This window comes from Heterodontus francisci, chromosome 27 (assembly GCF_036365525.1).
Source record: "Heterodontus francisci isolate sHetFra1 chromosome 27, sHetFra1.hap1, whole genome shotgun sequence".
NCBI lineage: Eukaryota > Metazoa > Chordata > Chondrichthyes > Heterodontiformes > Heterodontidae > Heterodontus > Heterodontus francisci.
In genome coordinates, this window is record NC_090397.1 from 44,992,177 (window position 1) to 45,014,254 (window position 22,078).

Below are 22,078 nucleotides of genomic sequence, written 5' to 3' on the forward strand. Positions count from 1 at the left end.
TCCTAACCCAGGATAACCTGAAAATTCCTTCCAAACAGCACTGTGGGTGTACGCCAGCTGGACTGCAGCAGTTCAAGAAGGCGGCTCACCACCACCTTCTCAAGGCAATTAGCAATGGGCAACAAATGCTGGCTTTGCCAGTGATACTCACATCCCAGGAACGAATAAAAAAAATATAGCAGATGTGAGAATTTCACTGCCCACACTTGCAACAACATCAGGGATGCACTTTCCTTACTGCAGACATTAAGAAACATGTGGTCCATGATAAGTTGATGTCTCCTTTGAAGCAGAGATTACAGCCTTTAAGGTCCTGAGTGACAGATTTGAGATGGTACTACTTTCCTATCTACTGACACGGGCCAATTTGCAGAGTTTTTAGAGTTGCTGGTGGGCCCTGTACGATTTACCCTCCTGCTGATCAGGGGCCACTTTGAACATGGGTTCAATACCAGTGGCACAACTCTCAGGTCAATAATACATGTCAGGCTTTTGGCCCAGTCCCTCAAAGGCATACTCAAACATGTACAGGAGGCAGATCCAGACTGCCTGGGAAATGACGAGATGCAGCCCACATTGGGTCTTTCTCAAATTTCAGCTGCTGTGAGATGAATGCAACCTCCGTACCAAGAGGAACTCTAGGAACTCAGGTTATGAGAAGTAGGGCTTTACACTGAAGTACAACTATGTGGAAGAATAATAAAACAGAAGATGATGGGCAAAAACTTTTTTTTATTCGTTCATGGGATGTGGGCATCCCTGACTAAGTCAGCATTTATTGCCCATCCCTAATTGCGTTCAAGTCCCCTGAAGAAGGAATTTTCCTCCACACAAGATCAGGGGGCAGGTTGTTCAACCTTGCCCGTCTAAGAGCGAAGTCCAAAGTACGGAAAGTCCTCATCAGTGAACTCCTCTTTGCTGACGATACTGCTTTAACATCTCACACTGAAGAGTGCCTGCAGAGTCTCATCGACAGGTTTGCGGCTGCCTGCAATGAATTTGGCCTAACCATCAGCCTCAAGAAAACGAACATCATGGGGCAGGACGTCAGAAATGCTCCATCCATCAATATTGGTGACCACGCTCTGGAAGTGGTTCAAGAGTTCACCTACCTAGGCTCAACTATCACCAGTAACCTGTCTCTAGATGCAGAAATCAACAAGCGCATGGGAAAGGCTTCCACTGCTATGTCCAGACTGGCCAAGAGAGTGTGGGAAAATGGCGCACTGACACGGAACACAAAATTCCGAGTGTATCAAGCCTGTGTCCTCAGTACCTTGCTCTATGGCAGCGAGGCCTGGACAACGTATGTCAGCCAAGAGCGACGTCTCAATTCATTCCATCTTCGCTGCCTCCGGAGAATACTTGGCATCAGGTGGCAGGACCGTATCTCCAACACACAAGTCCTCGAGGCAGCCAACATCCCCAGCTTATACACACTACTGAGTCAGCAGCGCCTGAGATGCCTTGGCCATGTGAGCCGCATGGAAGATGGCAGGATCCCCAAAGACACATTGTACAGCGAGCTCGCCACTGGTATCAGACCCACCGGCCATCCATGTCTCCGCTTCAAAGACGTCTGCAAACGCAACATGAAATCCTGTGACATTGATCACAAATCGTGGGAGTCAGTTGCCAGCGTTCGCCAGAGCTGGCGGACAGCCATAAAGGCGGGGCTTAAGTGTGGCAAGACGAAGAGACTTAGCAGTTGGCAGGAAAAAAGACAGAGGCGCAAGGGAAGAGCCAACTGTGTAACAGCCCCGACAATCAAATTTTTCTGCAGCACCTGTGTAACAGCCTGTCACTCTAGAATTGGCCTTTATAGCCACTCCAGGCGATGCTCCACACACCACTGACCACCTCCAGGCGCTTACCCATTGTCTCTCGAGATAAGGAAGCCAAAGAAAATAATTGCCCTTGAGAAGGTGGTGGTGAGCTGCCTTCTTGAACCGTTGCAGTCCATGGTAGGTACACCCACAGTGCTGTTAGGAAGGGAGCTCCAGGATTATGACCCAGTGACAGTAAAGAAACGGTGATATAGTTCCAAGTCAGGATGGTGTGTGGCTTGGATGGGAACTTGCAGGTGGTGGTGTTCCCATGCAACTGCTGCCCTTCCCCTTCTGGGTGGTAGAGGTCACGGGTTTGGAAGGTGCTGTCAAAGGAGCCTTGGTGAGTTGCTGCAGTGCATCTTGTAGATGGTACTCACAGCTGCCACTGTGCATCGGTGGTGAAGGGAGTGAATGTTTGTGGATGGGTTGCTAATCAAGCAGACAAAGTCCCTGCCAAAATGGTGGGACCTTTTGTGGGTCAGGAACCGTTTGACTACTTGGTGGGCTTTGCAAAGGCTCTTTCACTGCGTCACGGCATAATCATCCGTCCTCCAGGTTGCCCGACCACTGAGGGAGGATAGGCAGGATGACACACCTAAACAAGCAATGAAAGATCTCTATATAAAGGGACCCTGGCAGGGCTCACAATGGCAGCACTGAGTGAAGCAGTGAATATATCAGTGGGAAGGAGGAAACTGCTGCAGGATGGAAATAGATGCCCCACCACCAACCAACACCCCCCAAACCCCCCAACCCCAGTTCTTAGCTTCATCCTTGGGGTTTATGTTGAATGTAGTCAAGGCTGGAAGAAAGGTCCTCTTCCCTGGTGACACACAGAGGCCAGCTAGCCTGACCAAGAGGCATGGCTGCAAGTAGCATAGGTGGTGAACATAAGCATAAGCTGCCCAGGACCTGGATCCAGTGTGCAAAAGATTTAATGACTCATGAGGTCTGGCAAGGTGAGTGTCCTACAACTCTCACCTGGCAGCCATCACTCTCTCAACTCCCTCGCATTCTCTCGCATAGCACTCCTCTGACCAACACACCTTGCTATCACACACATTCCTTTCTGTCCAGCCTCCTTCTCAAATCCCCATCTCACAGACAACACTCACACTCAACCTCATCCTATTGCCCTCTCACATCCATTCCTCACAGTTACCTTCTTCAAATGTTCACCATCCATCTTCAGCAATAATTTCACTTCTGACACTCATAACTCTCTGCCTTTCTTCATTGCAGAAGAGAGTCCACAACTCCAGGAAAAGGCAAAGAACCAGGAGTGGATCTGCAGCCAGAGCCACCCTTACTGTGATGGAGGAGGATTGGCAGGGGGTCACAAGCACAAGATGGGGATGGCCTAGAGATCTAGTGACAGCATTAGATGAAGCACTGTCAATTGACACTTAACTCATGTTGAATTGCTATCACCAATACATTAAATGTCATGATCTGCTACTTTGAACCCGAATGCACCTACTTTTAGCATTAATTCATGTCTTTCATCTCCCTCAGGTGTATCAAGGGTCATAACAGAAGAGATGAGAGAAGTGCCCAAGGAGACCTCAGGGGAGGTCCAGCACTCTGAAAGTGTACTGTCACATGACTCCTGCACGTCCTCTTCCAGTATAGATATATACACACACCTTTGTGGGTCCAGATAGGTAGGGTGGAACATCATGAGGATCACTTCACATGTGAACAGGAGCAGGTGTTGGAGACAGGGATAGCAATGGAGATTCCCCATCAGAGGGTGCAGGACACTCCAAGCTCCGCTGAGCTGCACACAGATACTGAGTCGCAGGAGGTATCAACATAAGGGTACTTGTGGAGCAGCAATGGGAAATGTGTATGCTGTTGTCAGCATTTCCAGAGGCAGTGCGCACCCTTGCGGAGAGAATGGAGGAGTCCATCTCTAGCATGAGTGCCTTGATGTCTCAAGCATTTACACTGATGACCAGCTACATTGAAGGAGTGGCCAATCTCATGAAGAATCAGATGTGGCAGGCCACAAGTGCATGCTGGTCCACACCAATGGTTTGCACACTCTGGCTGCCAGTTTACCAGACCCCGGTGTCAGAGGAAGATGCTGTGCCATTGGCACCTGCAGCTACGCATCTGGCTGTCAGAGAAGACTGCGACAGACTCAACCAGGCATACTTCACTTGAAAACAAAGCATCGCCTTGATGGCTGAATGCTACACTGACATGCAGTCAAGTGCTCTCCTGCTCTTGGCTAGCAGGGAAGTGCAGGTGGACCCTGAGAGAGAAGGTGGAGAAAGGGCACATGGCAGTTGGGACTCTTCTCAAGATGCCCCAACTTCCCAGCCCTTGCCCTTCCCCACTAAGACAGCCTCACAAGCTATCTCCTGTCCCAATGACAGAGTCTGCCCCTGCACAGTACAAGTGGGGCTGTCTTTGGCAGAGCCCTCATGGGCTCCAAAACCCAGAGGATGTCTGGCACAGGCATCTCATGCGTCACAGCAGGGGAATTAAGATCCTACCTCCAGTTCTGTTGAAGTCACAGCAGTAGCACCATGTGGAAGTAATGGAAAAGATAAGAGGAAGACATCTTAGCTGTACAAACGGATTCACTTGGATGCTCAGTGTTACTGTTTCATTACTGCTCTTTATTTCAATGAAAGCATGAGTTTATGTAAATTCCTCATTATCATGGCCTCTACTTTGTTGCATTCCCCATTCACCCTGGTCAGTTTCATTCCCAGGAATGGAATGATCAGCCTTGATGAGGAGGAAAGGGTGTGACTGTGACGATTGGCTGGGTGATTGTAGAAAGGAGGTTTGTTGGGGGTGGTGGTGGCAGGGGGAGGTGGCATTGCACAGGGGTCTTGATGGAAAGTGTAAAATGCTGCAAGCACACTCTTCAAGTAAAGTGCGCCTGGATGAGTCTGTCACAGGCTTCTCTGGCAGCCAGGTGCCAACAGCACAGCCTCCTCCTCGGATGTCGGGTTCTCTCCAGCTTCCTTTTGCACCAGCCCTCTCCGCAATGCCACATTGTGAACAGCACAGCAGATATATAAAAAAGGGAAAATAAAATAAATAATTGAATAAAATAATTAAGTAGTTACTTAAAACATATTAAGGATGGGAGAACAGGTGATGTGTCACGGCTGCAGCATGAGGGAACTCCTGTAGGGCAAACACGTCTGCAGTAAGTGTTTGTGGCTCGAAGAGCTTTGGCTCAGAGTCATTGAACTGGAGTTCAAGCTGCAGACACTGCGACACATCAGGGAGGGGGAAAGTTATCTGGACATTTTGTACCAGGAGGCGATCACACTCCTTAGGATAGAATCTTCTGATTTGGTCAGTGGTCAGTGACAGGAGAGTGTGGCTGCAGCTGAGGCAGGTCAGGGGATCCAGACGGCAAGAGTGCAGGATCCTCAGCCTTTGCGATTGTCCAACAGGTTTGAGGTTCTTTCAGCTTGTTTGGATGAGAGTGGGGGCTGCAGGGTGGATGAGCTACCTGACCATGGCACCATGGTACAGGAAGCCATTCAAGTGGAGGGAGAAAAAAAGGAATGTAGTGGTAGTAGGGGACAGTATATTTAGGGGGATTGACACTGTTCTCTGCAGCAAACAGCAAGAGTCCAGATGGCTGTGTTGCCTGCCCGGTGCCAGGGTTTGGAACATCTGCTCAGGGCTGGAGAGGAACTTACAGTGGGAGGGGCAGGATCCAGTCGTCGTGGTCCATGTAGGTATCAACGACATAGGCAGGACAAGGAAAGAGGTTCTGCATAGTCAGTATGAGGAACTAGGCACCAAATTAAGAAGCAGAACCTCAAAGGTAATAATCTCTGGATTATTACCTAAACCACGTGCAAATTGGCATAGGGCAAATAAGATTAGAAAAATTAATGCATGGCTCATAAACTGGTGTGGTAGAAGTGGGTTCCAGTTTGTGGGGCACATGCACCAGTACTGGGGAAAGTGGTGGCTGTACCGTTGGCACATTCTACACCTGAACCGTGCTGGGGCCAGTGTTCTAGCAAGCTGCATAACTAGGGAAGTAGAGAGGGTTTTAAACTGAATAGTGGGGGCAAGGGATCAAATTTGGGAAGATATGGTAAATTAAGGAGTAGAGTCAAGGCAAAAGAGAAAGGTATTAATATGGGAAATGATAAACAGACTTTGACAGGAAGGGACAGAGTGTACAAATCTAAAAGTAAATCAACAGATAAGGCTAGAGTTACAAAAATAATAAAAGGACAAAACTAAAGGCACTGTATCTGAATGCACTAGGCATTTGAAACAAAACAGATGAACTAAGAGTACAAATAGAAAAAAATAAGTACAATCTGATAGCCATTACAGAGACATGGCTGCAGGATGACATAGATTGGGACCTGAATATTGAAGGGTATATGGCATTTAGGAAGGACAGGAAGCTAGGAAAAGGTGGAGGGGTAGCTCTGTTAATTAATGATGTTATTAGCACAATAGAGAGGGATGGCCTAAGTTCAGGAGACCAGGATGTAGAAGCAGTTTGGGTGGAGATGAGAAATCATAAAGGCAAGAAGTCACTTACGGGAGTGATGTACAGGCCACCTTACATTATCAACACTATAGGATGGGGTATAAAGGAAGAAATAATGGCAGCTTGTCAGAAAGGTACATCAATAATTATGGGGGATTTTAACCTACATACAGACTGGAAAAATCAGTTGGGCAGAGGTAGCCTTGATGAGCAGCACATAGAATGTTTTCGGGATAATTTCTTGGAACAATACGTTCTGGAGCCAACCAGAGAGCAGGCTATACTAGACCTGGTATTGTGCAACAAGATAGGATTAACTAATGACCTCATAGTTAAGGTGCCCCTAGGTAGCAGCAATCATAATATGATTGAATTTTACATTCAGTTTGAGGGAGAGAAGAGTGGGTCTAAGACTAGCATTTTAAACTTAAATAAGGGCAATTATGAGGGCATGAAAGCAGAGCTAGCTAAAGTGAACTGGCAAATCAGATTAAGAGATAGGCCAATAGAGATGCAGTGGCAGACATTTAAGGGGATATTTCAGAATACACAGAATAGATACATTTCAATGAGAAAAAAAATTCCAAGGGTGGGACCCGCCATCCGTAGTTAACTAAAACAGTTAAAGATAGTATCAAACGTAAAGAAAAAGCATATAATTGTGCAAAGATGGGAGGCAGGTCAGAAGATTGGACAGAATATAAAAAACAGCAAAGAATGACTAAAAGATTGATAAGGAAGGTCAAATTAGAGTACGAGAGAAAGCTAGCTAGAAATATAAAGACAGATAGTAAGGGTTTATATAGATATTTAAAAAAGAAAAGAGTTAACAAAGTGAGCGTTGGTCCTATAGAAAGTGAGTCTGGGGAATTAATAATGGATAATAAGGAGATGGCAGATGAACTAAACAGATATTTTGCATCAGTTTTCACTATTGAGGATACAAGTAACATCCCAGAATTATCTGTAAGTCAGGAAATGGAAGGAAGGGAGGAACTCAAGAAAATTACAATCACCAGGGAAATGGTTCTGAACAAATTGTTGGAGCTGCGGACTGACAAGTCCCCGGGTCCTGATGGACTTCATCCTAGGGTGTTAAAAGAAGTGTCTTGTGAGATAGTTGATGCGTTAGTTTTAATTTTCCAAAATTCCCTAGATTCAGGGAAAGTTCCGTTAGATTGGAAAATAGCGAATGTAACTCCTTTATTCAAAAAGGGACAGAAACAGAAAGCAGGAAACTACAGGCCAGTTAGCTTAACATATGCCTTAGGGAAAATATTATAAGCTATTATTAAAGACATTATAGCAGGGCATTTAGAAAAATACAAGGTAATCAGGCAGAGTCAACATTGTTTTGTGAAAGGGAAATTATGTTTAACCAATTTATTGGAATTCTTTGAGGGAGTTACGTGTGCTGTGGATAAAGGAGAACCAGTGGATGTATTGTACTTAGATTTCCAAGAGGCATTTGCGAAGATGCCACATAATTAAAAGCTCATGCTGTAGGGGGTAACATATTGGCATGGATAGAAGATTGGTTAGCTAACAGGAAACAGAGGAGGCAAAATGGGTCATTTTCTGGTTGGCAAGATGTTACCAGTGGTGTGCCACAGGGATCTGTGTTGGGGCCTCAACTTTTTACAATTTATACAAATGATTTGGATGAAGGGACCGAAGGTATGGTTGCTAAATTTGCTGTTGACACAAAAATAGGTAGGAAAGTAACTTGTGAAGAGGACATAAGGGGGCTACAAAGGGATATAGATCGGTTAAGTGAGTGGGCAAAGACCTGGCAGATGGAGTATAATGTGGGGAAGTATGAAATTGTCCACTTTGGCAGGAAGAATAAAAAAGAAGCATATTATCTAAATGGTGAGAGAGTGCAGAGCTCTGCAATGCAGAGGGATCTGGGTGGCCTAGTACATGAATCGCAAAAGGTTAGTATGCAGGTACAGCACGTAATTAGGAAAGCTAATAGAATGTTATCGTTTATTGTGAGGGGAATTGAACACAAAAGTAGGGAGGTTATGCTTCAGCTATACAGGGCATTGGTGAGACCACATCTGGAGTACTGTGTACAGTACTGGTCTCCTTATTTAAGGAAGGATGTAAATGCGTTGGAGGTAGTACAGAGAAGGTTTACTAGACTAATACCTGGAATGGGGAATGGGCGGGTTGTCTTACGAGGAAAGATTAGACAGGCTAGGCTTGTATCTGCTGGAATTTAGAAGAGTAAGAGGCAACTTGGTTGAAACATATAAGATCCTGAGGGGTTAGAAGCAAAAATACTGCAGATGCTGGAAATCTGAAATTAAAACAAGAAATGCTGGAAATACTCAGCAGGTCTGGCAACGTCTATAGAGAGAGAAGCAGAGTTAACGTTTCAGGTCAGTGATCCTTCATCAGAACTGGGGGGTCTTGACAGGGTGGATGTGGAAAGGATGTAGTAGAATGTAGGATGTAGGATTGTAGGAGAATCTAGAACTAGGGGTCACTGTTTAAAAATAAGAGATCTCCCATTTAAGACAGAGATTAGGAGAATTTTTTTCTCTCAGAGGGTTGTGAGTCTTTGGAATTCTCTTCCTCAAAAGGCGGTGGAAGCCGAATCTGTGAATATTTTTAAGGCAGAGGTAGATAGATTCTTGATAAGCAAGAGGGTGGAAAGTTATTGGGGGTAGGTGGAAATGTGGAGTAATCAGTTCAGCCATGGACTTACTGAATGGCGGAGCAGGCTCGAAGGGCCAAGTGACCTACGCCTGCTCCTAATTCATATGTTCGCATGATCACAACAATCCTGGAGACTCTTTTTGAGACATAATGAAGGGCGCCTCCAGATCTGTCAAGTCATCTTAACCTATTCTTGAGCAAGCCAATGGCTGTTTCGTGGAGAGAACACCTGCAGTACATGAGATTGTCAAAGGATGAAGGGAGATCCCTGGATACCTGGTGCACACTTGTGTGAGGTTCTTGCGGTGATCATAGACCAGCCACACATTAAGGGAATGGAAGCCTTTCTAATGAACAGATGCCTGGCTGATCTTATAGTGCAATCAGTCACCCCCAGAACTGTGGAAATCCTGTGAGAGAAGCTCCTAGGAACAGTATAAAGGCTTAAAATCGGCCAGCTTGTGACAGCCCTCTAGGTTTGACTCGCCTCATCCATGTCAAAGTGAATATAGTTATGCCTTGGCAAACAGGCATCGGCGTCCTGGCTGATGCAGTTGTGGGCTGCAGATTATAAAATCCTGTAGATGCCACCAGCATATCCCTGGAACAAGCCAGACGTGAAGAAATTGAGGGTTATGGTCACCTTGATGGCTACGGGCAATGCGTGGCTACCTGCTCCTCTTGGATGGTGGTCTGCTTCCAGAAGGCTGCAGATGTCTTTGACTACCTTCCACAGTTCTGACGCACTGTCATTCGGACATGTCAAGGAAGCTCACCCTTTGCTTATAGACCCTGTGCTGAGGCTATCGCTTTCTTTGTGGTGCAACTCTGTGTCCATCCCCTTGCCCCATGGAGCTGCATGTGGCTGTAGTGAAGGCAGCTGCTGCTGCTGTTGGAGTTGCTGTCCCTATTGCTGTGGCTGCCTCGCTGTATCAAGTTGCTACTTCTTCTCAGAGGAATAACAACTGCAGCATAGGTAGCTCCCAAGGTGCAAGGAAGTCTCACAGGCAAGAAGTTGAGATTGAGTTCAGTAGATTCCAAGGCAATTGAAAGTTACTGGATAAAGTTGCTATTCCCAAAGAAAGTCATGAATTCAGGCTGAAAGAACCACTCCTATCAGTGCTAGCCTTTCACTGTGGCTAACCACAAACTGGCCGATTTTAAGCCTTTATACTGTTCCTAGCAGTTTCGGTCAACAATGACTTCCCACTGTGCAGTCACCTCCTCCAAAGTGGCTAGATGTTGAAACAGCGTGAAACCTGTGTACTGGCAGGGAAAGTCAGAATGCTCAATTAAAGAAGGACTTAATTGCCTTTTTAATTGTCTTAACTGATTTCCCAACAGATCCAAAGGGTTTCCCTGCTGGCTTTGAAACCCGCCCCGGGCCAGCCAGAAGAAGGTAGGATGATGTAGGGATCCCGACCCAAGGCCACCTTTAGGGGATTTAACTCCCTTTATATACCCAAACCTACTTCCCGTTGCCTAATACAATACCACCCAATGTTTCTATGGGCTCTGTTGTTCAATGGCATAATGTCTTTGAGGTCTGATTAGGATGGAGTGGCATGTTAGTTTAATGAGACACAAATGGCAATGTTTTGTCACAGCAGGATTAGAGTATACATAAAGGCTGGAGAGTTATAGTGATAAAAGTTTATGCAGGGGAAATCTTTAATCTAAGTAATATGCCTCTGAATTTCCCTGGCAGTTGTGATGGTGGCCCCCTTTCAGTCAGGATCCTCATGATACTGATTTGTTTGTTCCTCCATAGCAGTTGAGCCTACTACCACTTCTAGGAATGCCATTTCCATACCTTTCCGAATAGAAAAGTTGTGTAAGCAACCAGAGTGTGAAACCTGCTTAGGAGCTTCCTGGGGTGGAAGCCAGTTTCAGACAGATTTCAAGCCTGAAATAGGCAGCCTGCTGGGAGCATGTGATTTCTGCCCATATTTGTATGCTATTTAAGGCACATTCCATTAAGCCTTCGTGCATTAAAACCTGCACGAGATTTTGGAGCTATCCTCTTTACACAAATATTGTAATTTGTAATTAATGGTTTCTGTGGCAATATGAAAGGGTCGTTAAAACATGTTTTAAATCTTTTAATAAACATTTGCAATAAGTGGACTATTTGTGTTAGGTCAGGTCCAGGAGGTTTCAAAGATTAGCAATGCCCTTGCATAATGGTATGCAAGGGATATAAATTGGTCCTTATTGCACCTGTTCTCTGGGAGGAAAAAGGACAAATAGGATCAATTTTCTAATGTCACGTCCCAAACACCAAGGACCCCCAAAATGGGGACCCTCCATATGCTAATAAGGGATCCAGAAAATGTCTGAGGGTCCCTTCCTGAAATAGTGCTGCCCTGAGAATAAAAAGCATCTGGCCTGCCTCGTCAGTTTTACCAGGAGCAGAAGCAGCCTAACAAGTAGCCACTACCAAAGATATGATTTTCTTTAAAAATCCTTCCTGTGCTCCTTCCCGCTACACAGCACTCCCAAGAGCTGCTTCCATCTGTGATGGAATCTGCAGTTTGCGGGACTAGTGAGGGACAGTATGCGAGCTGTTGTCTGAACAGATGACTTGTCCAATATTCTGTTAGGTGCACTGACTCTGCTTTCAAAGCTTGTTTTTTTTAGACAAATCCTAACAGAAAGGAAACAAACTTCAGGTTGCTGGGGAAACAAAAACTGAAACTAAAACTTCTGGTTTCTGGGAAACAAAAGCTGTTTGGAGCCAGATTAAAAGACAGAGCCATCTAAGCTCAGATCACACAGGGGTGGAGTGCAGACAGGCTGAAGAAAGTAAAGGCTGGATCTAGGAGCTCTTTCTATTACTTAAGGTAACTGATCAACCAGATCCGGCCGTACAATGCACAAGGTTGCCACTAAAGGACATGGATAAAGGTAATACTGGTAGATCCATGCCATCAAGACGATCATAAGCAGAACTGAGGAGGTTCTGCAGAAGTGTAATATTTTGGTGAAGACTGTACCTGGGAGCTCGGGTTGAAGGGGAACTACTGTCGGATGAAAATTGATGGCTGCAGCTTGGAAGAAAGGAGCTGGAGATCTACCTGAGGAAGTTCAAAACTTTGAAGAACTTTGTGGTTGTAATTGGTGCCATACATGCTTAGTGGACTGCCCAGTAAATCATGATCTCTATCTTTGTTGTATCTGATGGTTAATGTGTAATTTGTAATATATATACATATATTTATATATAGATATATATAGACTGTGATCTGTCTGTTAATTCATGTTTAGCCTATGTTGATTTTGGTTTGATTGTTAAAGAAAAAGTTATAAGAGTGAAATCTTGTCCATTTGTTTTTTCTATTGGGGTCGTTCGGTAAATTCAGTTCTTTTGGTTTGTTGATCATAACACAGCCCACATGCACCTTCCTTCTGTTCTTTTTCTCCCCAACTTCCAGTACTTATCTAAGGATCACTGTGGTGAGGCTGCCAGCCCAATGGGACTCTACTGATATGGGCGAGCTGTCTCTGGAAGCATGACTATCAGTGACAATCATTCAGATGCAGCCCAATTTTGATCAGACCTCAAACCAACTTCATCAGGTATAAAGATTGTTCTCTTAGCTTATTTGGCATTGGAAACTAGAGAAAAAAATTTGCATCCATAATCTCCCATCAAATGAACCAGATGTTCATGTAGTGGGCCTAGATCTCTCTAATGACAGTCCGGCAAAGATCAGTATTCAGTGCCTTCAATTAACTGAATACCACGTGGTATGTTTTTGTAGTATGGGTTAAGTGGATGTCTCTAACAAATACCTAAATTAGAGATGTTGGTTGCATATATCTCATTAGACAATCAACATAGGTGACTAAAGGTGATGATAGTCCCACATACTCATCCCCTAAGCATCATGCACAGCATTATAGCAAAATCTAATCTGCTACAGGATACGGTGATAAGCAATAAATAAGACAGCCTGAGAAGAACAAAGCAGATGCCAATAATCTAACTTGGAAGCATATGTCTCAGTTGGCTAGTGCATGTGCTCAGGATGCTAAACTCTATACTAACCATCAACATGGTAGCCGCGTGAAAAAGGAAACAATGAATGTGAAGAACAGCTTGGAAAAGCACTCCTGCAAAAAAAAAATCTAGCAGTGGACATCACTCATGAAGAAGTAAAGGTGCTAGGCAGAAAGAAGATAGAGTGGAAGATGGTCCTATATGCCTGAGGCATTTTGAGGCAGAAAGAGAGAGAGGCAACTTTTCACAGTTCATTCACTTATTATAGCAGGTGAAAACATTAACAAATATTCTTAAGTTTTCCAATCAAAATTTCAAATTGAGAGAAAAAAGTTTGGTGAAAATAACAAACAATTAAATTATTGTGAATATAGTATGGTTGATTTAATAATGCTGCACTTACTGTGATGCAGCTGTTAGTAAGAGTTGCCATGTTGTTGATTATAAGGTGCTCTATTTCATGGCAGCAAATTCCAAATGATTTAAAGCCTCTCACTGAGATCTAAAAGAAAAAAAATACATAGGAAACATTACCTAGATGTAAAATCATAAATACATTTTATCTGTGTATATCAGGTGGAGTAATACCATGATTTTTATGGAATAAACTGTAACAAATTAAGCCTGGTGTTTGCTGAGAGCACAACAAAATCTAGAAAATCGACACCAACCACTAGCAAAGAGTATATGCTTTTCAATGTTTTTAAATTCATTCATGGGATGTAGGTGTTGCTGGCAGGGCCAACATTTATTGTCAATCACTAACTGCCCTTGAAAAGATGGTGGTGAACTGCCTTCTTGAACTGCAGTCAGTATGGTGAAGGTACTCCACAGTGCTGTTGGGTAGGGAATTCCATAATTTTAACCCATGGCGCTGAAGGAACAGTGAGATATTTCCAAGTCAGGATGGTGTGTGACTTGGAGGGGAACATGAATGGTGTTCTGATGTACATGCTGCCCTTGTCCTAGATGGTAGAGGTCATGGGTTTGGGAGGTGCTGTTGAAGAAACCTCGGTAGGTTGCTGCAATGCATTTTGTAGCTAGTAGACACTGCAGCCACAGTACAGTGGTGGTGGAGGGAGTGAATGTTTAGCATGGTGGATGGGATGCTGAACAAACAGATTGCTTTGTGTTGGATGTTGTTGAGCTTCTGGAGTGTTGTTGGAGCTGCATAAATCCAGGCAAGTGGTGAGTATTCCATCACACTCTTCACTTGTGCCTTGTGGATGGTGGAAAGGCTTTGGGGAGTCAGGAGGTGAACTGCTCGCCACAAAATACCCAGAGTACCTGCTCTTGTAGCCACAGTATTTATGTGGCTGGTCCAGTTAAGCTTCTGATCATTGATGACCTCCAGGGTGTTGGTAGTGGGGGATTCAGCAATGGCAATGCCTTTGAATGTCAAGGGGAGGTGGTTAGCCTCTCTCTTGTTGGAGATAGTTATTGCCTGGCACTTGTGTGGGGTGAATGTCACTTGCTACTTACCAATCCAAGCCTGAATGTTGTCCAGGTCTTACTGCATGAAGGCACGGACTGCTTCATTATCGGAGGAGTTGCAAATAGAACTGGACACCTGGAAGGAGAAGCACACTCCCCACCAATTCACATACTATCCTGACTTGGACATATATCGTCATTCCTTCAACATCGCTGGATCAAAATTTTACAATTCCAAAGTGGGTACAAGAGCAGAGGGACCTGGGGGTATATATGCACAAATCAATGAAGGTAGCAGTGCAGGTTGAGAAAGTGGTTAATAAGGTAAATGGTATCCTGGCTTTATAAATAGAGGCATAGAGTACAAAAGCAAGGAGGTTATGGTGAATCTTTATAAGACACAAGTTCGGCCTCAACTGGAGTATTGTGTCCAATTCTGGGCATCACATTTTAGGAAGGATTTGAAGGCATTGGAGAGGGTGCAGAAAAGATTTATGAGAATGGTTCCGGGATGATTACATGGATAGATTGGCAAAGCTGGGGCTGTTCTCTTTAGAGAAGATTGAGAGGAGATTTGATAGAGCTGTTCAAAATCATGAGGATTCTGGACAGAATAGATAGGAAGAAACTGTTCCCACTGGCGTAAGGGTCAAAAACTTCCTTCCAGTTTCCATCCATTATTTTCTCCATGTTATTTTTATATTTAAGCATTAAAACATTAAGTTACAAGAAAAGCAATGGGTCCCAGTAATCTGTAGTACAAAGTCTCTTTCCTAGATTTATCATAAATGCTTAAGTCCCATCAAAATTGTGACGGTGCAGGATTTCAACCCAACTGTCTGATGGCTGACCTCACGCTGTATGATTTGCACAATCCAGGGAAACCAAAGGCATAGGAAACACTTGCCATTATGAACTTGCCTATTTGGGGGTTGGGAATTATAGGGGAAATGTTAATCTGGGTGGGTTAGGGTCAGGTGGGAATTTTAAAAATCTCAAACTTAACCTCAATCATCCTCCAACCCACTCACTTCTGGTTTCAAAAATCATTATGCAACCAGGCAGGGTCAACATTGTTTTATGAAAGGAAAATAGTGTTTCTCAAATTTATTAGAGTTCTTTGAGGATGTAACAAACAGGGTGGAAAAAGAATCAGTAGATGTAATGCATTTGGATTTCCAAAAGGGATTCGATAAGGTGCCACATAAAAGGTTACGACACAAGAGCTCATGGTGTTAGGGGTATTATATTAGCATGGATAGAGGACTGGCTAACAGGACACAGAGAGTTGGGAAAAACAGGACATTTTCAGGTTAGCAAACTGTAACTAATCGAGTGCCATCGGGATCGGTGCTCGGGCCTCAACTATTTACGATTTATATTAATTACTTGGATGAAGGGACTGAGTGTATTGCAGCCAAATCTGTTGACGATACAAAGATAGGAAAGCAAGTTGTGAAGAGGACACAAAGTGTCTCCAAAGAGATGAAGATAGGTTAAGTGAGTGGGCAAAAATTTGGCAGATGGAGTATAATGTGGTAAATATGAGGTTGTCCACTTTGGTAGGAAGAATAGAAAAACAGAATACTATTTAAATGGAGAGAGATTGCAGAACGCTGCAGTGCTAGTGAGTATGGGAATAGGAGGATAGAGCAGATGAATGCGTGGCTGAGGAGATGGTGCAGGAGGGAGAGCTTTAGTTTCCTGGATTACTGGGTCTGTTTCTAGCAAAGGTTGGACCTGTACAAGTTGGATGGGTTGCATCTGAACCAGAACGGGACCAACATCTTTGCTGGGAGGTTTGCAAGTGCTGTTGGGCGGAGGGGGGGTGGGGGGGTGTGCGGGTTTAAACTAATTTGGCATGAGGATGGGATACAGAGTGGAGGTACAGTAGGGGGTGATGCACAGTCAAATATAAAAGAGAAACTCAGTTTGGAAGGCAGAGCAAATAAAGACCTGGTAAGGCACAATAGAAAAATGCAAGGCTGGATTGCATCTATTTTAATGCAAGCAGTCTTACCAGTAAGGCAGATGAATTGAGGGCGATGATTAGCACGTGGCATTATGATATTATTGCTATCACAGAGACATGGTTGAGGGAGGGGCAGGACTGGCAGTTCAATATTCCAGGGTATAGAATCTACAGGCGAGACAGGGGAGGGGGAAAAATAGGAGGTGGCAGTGCACTGTTGATCAAGGAGTCAATTACTGCAGTAAGGAGGGATGATATCTTAGAAGGCTCCTCAAATGAGGCCATATGGGTAGAACTTAAAAACAAAAAGGGGGCAATCACTTGGCTGGGAGTGCACTACAGGCCTCCAAACAGTCAGGGAGATATAGAGGAGCAGATATGTAGGCAAATCTGAGAGAGGTGTAAAAGTAATAGGGTAATAATAGCAGGAGATTTCAACTTTCCCAATATCATCCCGGATAGTCTTGGTGCATTAAGCTTAAAGGGGGTGAAATTCTTAAATTGCATGCAGGAGAACTTTTTGAGCCAGCAGGTAGAAAGTACTACAAGAGAAGGAGCAGTACTGGAACTAATCCTAGGGAATGAAGCCGGACAAGTGGTACAAGTGTCAGTGGAGAAGCATTTCGGGGATAGTGACCATAACTCTGTAAGATTTAAGGTAGTTATGGAAAAAGGACAAAGATGGACCAGAAATAAAGGTACGGAACTGGGGAAAGGCTGATTTCAATATGATAAAACAGGACGTGGCCAAAGTGGACTTGGGAGCAGCTACTTGTAGGAAAGTCTACATCAGACCAGTGGGAGTCATTCAAAAAGGAAATAGTGAGAGTTCAGAGCCAACATATACCCACTAAGGTGAAGGGTAGGACCAACAAGTCCAGGGAACCCTGGATGACAAGGGATATAGAGGATTGGATCAGGAAAAAAAAGGAGGCTTATGGCAGATTCAGAGCGCTTAAAACAGTGGAGGCACTAGAGCAGTATAGAAAATGTAGGGGGGGTACTTAAAAAAGTAATTAGGAGAGCGAAGAAGGGACATGAAAAAACACTGGTGGGCAAGATAAAGGAAAATCCTAAGGCGTTTTATAAGTATATTAAGGGCAAGTGGATAGCCAGGGAAAGAGTAGGGCCCATTAGGGCCCAAAGTGGCAATCTGTGTGTGGAGCCGGAGGACATAGGTGAGGTTTTAAATGATAACTTTTCATCTGTATTCACTATGGAGAAGGACAATGTACGTGTAGAGATCAGGGAGGGGAACTGTGATATACTTGAACATATTAGCATTGAGACGGAGGAAGTATTAGCTGTTTTAGCAGCTTAAAAGTGGATAAATCCCCAGGCCCAGATGAGATGCATCCCAGGCTGTTATGTGAGGCAAGGGAGGAGATAGCAGGAGCTCAGACAAAAATTTTCAAATCCTCTCTGGCCACAGGAGAGGTACCAGAGGATTGGAGGACAGCGAATTTGGTACCATTATTCAAGAAGGGTAGCAGGGATAAACCAGGTAATTACAGGCCAGTGAGTCGAACATCAGTGGTTGAGAAACTATTGGAAAAAATTAAGAGGGACAGGATTAATCTCCACTTGGAGAGGCAGGGATTAATCAGGGATAGTCAGCATGGCTTTGTCAGGGGGAGATCGTGTCTAACTAAATTGATTGAATTTTTCGAGGTGGTGACTAGATGTGTAGATGAGGGTAAAGCAGTTGATGTAGTCTACATGGACTTCAGTAAGGGTTTTGATAAGGTCCTGCATGGGAGATTGGTTAAGAAGGTGAACCCATGGGATTCAGGGTAATTTGGCAAATTGGATCCAAAATGGGCTTAGTGGCAGGAGGCAGAGGGTAATGGTCGAGGGTTGTTTTTGCGAGTGGAAGCCTGTGGCCAGTGGTGTACCGCAGGGATCGGTGCTGGGACCCTTGCTGTTTGTAGAATCCATAAATGATTTCGACACAGGAGGTATGATCAGTGAGTTCGCAGATGACATGAAAATTGGTGGTGTCATAAATAGTGAGGAGGAAAGCCTTAGATTACAAGACGATATAGATGGGCTGGTAAGATGGGCAGAGCTGTGGCAAATGGAATTTAATCCTGAGAAGTGTGAGGTGATGCATCTTGGGAGGACTATCAAGGCAAGGGAATATACAATGGATGGTAGGAACTTAGGAAGTACAGAGGGACCTTGGTGTACTTGTCCATAGATCATTAAAGGCAGCAGCACAGGTAGATAAGGTGGTTAGGAAGGCATATGGCATACTTGCCTTTATTAGCTGAGGAGTTGGAGAACCACAGTCGTTATTGTTGTCATGAAGTTCAGATTTTAAGGAATTCTAAAAATGACTCAAACTCCCCTGCTCTTATTGAGCGAGATTGTAGATTTGTTAGTCGTCAAGAGCAGGGAGGTTATGATGGAGCTGTATAAAACGCTAGTTATGTCACAGCTGGAGTACTGTGTACAGTTCTGGGAACCACTACAGGAAGGATGTGATTGCCCTGGAGAGGGTGCAGAGGAGATTCACCAGAATGTTGCCTGGGCTGGAGCATTTCAGCTATGAAGAGAGACTGAAAAGACTAGGGTTGTTTTCCTTAGAGCAGAGAAGGCTGAGGGGGGACATGATTGAGATATACAAAATTATGAGGGGCATTGATAGGGTAGATAAGAAGAAACATTTTCCCTTAGTGGAGGGGTCAATAATCAGGGAGCATAGATTAAGGTAGGAGGTTTAGAGGGGATTTGAGGAAAAATGTTTTCACTCAGAGGGTGGTTGGAATCTGGAACGCACTGCCTGTAGAGGTGGTAGAGGCAGGAACCCTCACAACATTTAAGAAGTATTTAGATAGGCACTTGAAACGCCAGAGCATACATGGCTATGGACCAAGTGCTGGAAAATGGGATTAGAATAGTTAGGTGTTTTATGGCCAGCATAGACACAATGGGCTGAAGGGTCTGTTTCTGCGCTGCATAACTCTATGACTCTATGAGTCTATGGGTGTCCTCGTACATAAATCACACAAGGTGAGCATGCAGGTACAGCAAGTAATTTGGAAGGCAAAGCAATGTTGACATTTATTGCAAGGGGGATGGAGAATAAAAGTAGGGAAGTCTTCCTACAGCTGTACCGGGCATTGATGAGACTGCACCTAGAGTACTGTGTACAGTTTTGGTCTCCTTAAAGAGGGATAAACTTGCATTGGAAGCAGTTCAGAGAAGGTTCACTAGGCCAATTACCAGGATGAAGGGGTGGTCTTATGAGGAAAGATTGAACAGGTTGGGCCTATACTCATTGGAGTTTAGAAGAATGAAAGGTGATCTTATTGAAACATATAAGATTCTGAGGGGGCTGGATGCTGAGAGGATGTTTCTCCTTTCGGGGAATCTAGAACTAGGGGGCATAGTTAAAAAATAAGGGGTCTCCCATTTGAGATGGAGATGAGGCGGAATTTCTTTTCTCGGAGGGTTGTTAATCTTTGGAATTCTGTTCCCCAGAAAGCAATAGAGTCTGGGCCATAGAATATATTCAAGGCTGAGTTAGACAGATTTTTGATCATAGGAGAGTCAAGAGCTATGGGGGCCAGCAGGAAAGTGGAGTTAAGGCCACAATCATAGGCCAAATGGCCTACTCCTGCTCCTATTTCTTATGATCTTATGTTTAATGAAAGTGGGTTGGGAACAGGCAGACAAGCCGCTCCCAGAAGGTTGGTTGGTCATTTAAGTATTATAAGGGGGCTGCGTGCCTCAGCTTTAACCAATATTTCATGTTTAACCTTGGCTGTCCAGGTTTTTTTGTGGAAGAAGCACTGCTTGTGGGCCAAGAGGAACAGGAGTGCTTCTTCCTAGCTCACAAAGCTTACCTTCTTCTCTGCCCAGAATTGGAATCCCCTCACTCTGGGATTGGGGATCTGAAACCCCACGATCAGGGATTGGACTCTCCACTCGGGATGTGCGATGGACCCCCAACACTACCATTGCTGCAGGTTCCCTACCTCCTCCTGGCCTGTGGCCTCCTCCATAGTGTTCCCCGCCCGACATGGAGCCAAGCCTGTCAATCAGGGTTCCTTAACTCTGTAAACCAACCTCAGTAAATATAGCAATAGATTCACACAGCACAGAAGGAGGCCATTTCGCCCATCGAGCCAGCTGTTTGTTAGAGCTATCCAGTTAGTCCTACTCGCCCAATCTTTTTCCCCCATAGCTCTGCAAATTACTTTTCCTTCCAGTATTTATCCAATTCAATTTTGAAAGTCACTATTGAATCTGCTTCTGACATCCTTTCAGACAAAGCATTCCAGATCACAACAACTCACTGTGTAAAAAACTTTTCCTGATGTCCCCTTTGGTTCTTTTGCCAATCACCTTAAATCTGTGCCCTCTGGGAGTTACTGAACCTTCTGCCACTGGAAACAGTTTCTCTTTATTTACTCTATCAAAACCATTCATGATTTTGAACACCTCTGTCAAATCTCTTAGCTCTAAAGAGAAAGACCCAGCTTTTACAGTCTTTCCACATCCTTCTCCCTGGTACCATTCTAGTAAATTCAATCTTCCCTTTCCTTGAACCAGGTCTCTGTTATTGTCACTATGTCAAGGCCTCATGTGGTGACTTGTGCCCTGCAGGTCACCAACCTTATTTACCATGCTACCTGTCTTTACACACTTGCAGACCAAACCCATTTTAGACTGCCTTGCATTTGCCCTTCTATTCTGACACCTGATCCCTCCTATTTCTGAACAATTCTTTACTGTAGTGCTATTAGTTTCTCCCAGTGCTCTGCGCACCTTGCTTCTCTCTTCCAATGTTTCATTCTGGTGCCCACCCTCTGCTAACTTAGCTTGAACCTTCCCCACAACATTAGTTATCTCCCCTGCATGGTCCCAGCTCTGTTGAGGTGCGACCCATCCAGCTTGAACAACACTCTCCTGACCCAGAACTGGTCCCAATGCCCCAGGAATCTGAAGCTTTCCCTCCTGCACCATTTCTCCAGCCATGCATTCACCTGTCTTATCTTACTATTCTTATACTCATTAGCTCATGGCACTGGGGGTAATCAGAGATTACTACCTTTGAGGTCCTGCTCTTTCATTTCCTCCCTGGCTCCCTAAACTCTGGCTACAGACCTCAACCTCCTTCCTTCCTATGTCATTGGTTCCTACATGGACCATGACTTCTAACTGTTCTCCTTCCCTTCTCAAACTGTTCTGCACACTCTCAGTGAAGTCCTTTGCCCTGACACCAAGGAGGCAACACATCACGTGGAACTCCGTTGGCACTTGCAGAAATGCCTGTCTATCCCCCTGACTATCAAATCCCTATGATCACTTTGCTGTGCTCCCCGTGCAGTCATTTGTCCCAAAATGCTGCGAATGTGCTCTAGACTGTAAACACCTAAGCTGCCATCACCCTCACCAGTATTCAGCACTAAAAATCGGTTTGAGTGTGCCACACTGCCAGAGGATTCCAGCACTGCCTGCCTTTTCCTACCCTGCCAAAAGGCCACCTACTTATTATCCTCCTGAACTCTCTGTAGCTGCAGGTTGTCCTCGATGCACTCCAGGAAATTCTCAGCCTCCTGTATGGCCTGCACTGACTCTGGATGCTTCTCAAGCTCAGAAAGCATCCTGGAGTTCCTACATGGCAGACAACAGATGTCAACTGTCCTATCATTTTGTTTTAAAAGACT

The 22,078-nt window shown here is 44.6% G+C and overlaps 1 protein-coding gene across 1 annotated transcript in view; it reads right to left on the minus strand.

Moving 5' to 3' along the window:
- Nucleotides 1–22,078, minus strand: part of fbxl13 (F-box and leucine-rich repeat protein 13) — a 447,713-nt gene that overhangs the window by 145,492 nt on the left and 280,143 nt on the right. Inside the window, exon 14 of the mRNA XM_068059249.1 lies at nucleotides 13,398–13,496. Coding sequence (XP_067915350.1) covers nucleotides 13,398–13,496 — 99 coding nt within the window. The remainder of the gene's footprint in view (nucleotides 1–13,397; nucleotides 13,497–22,078) is intronic.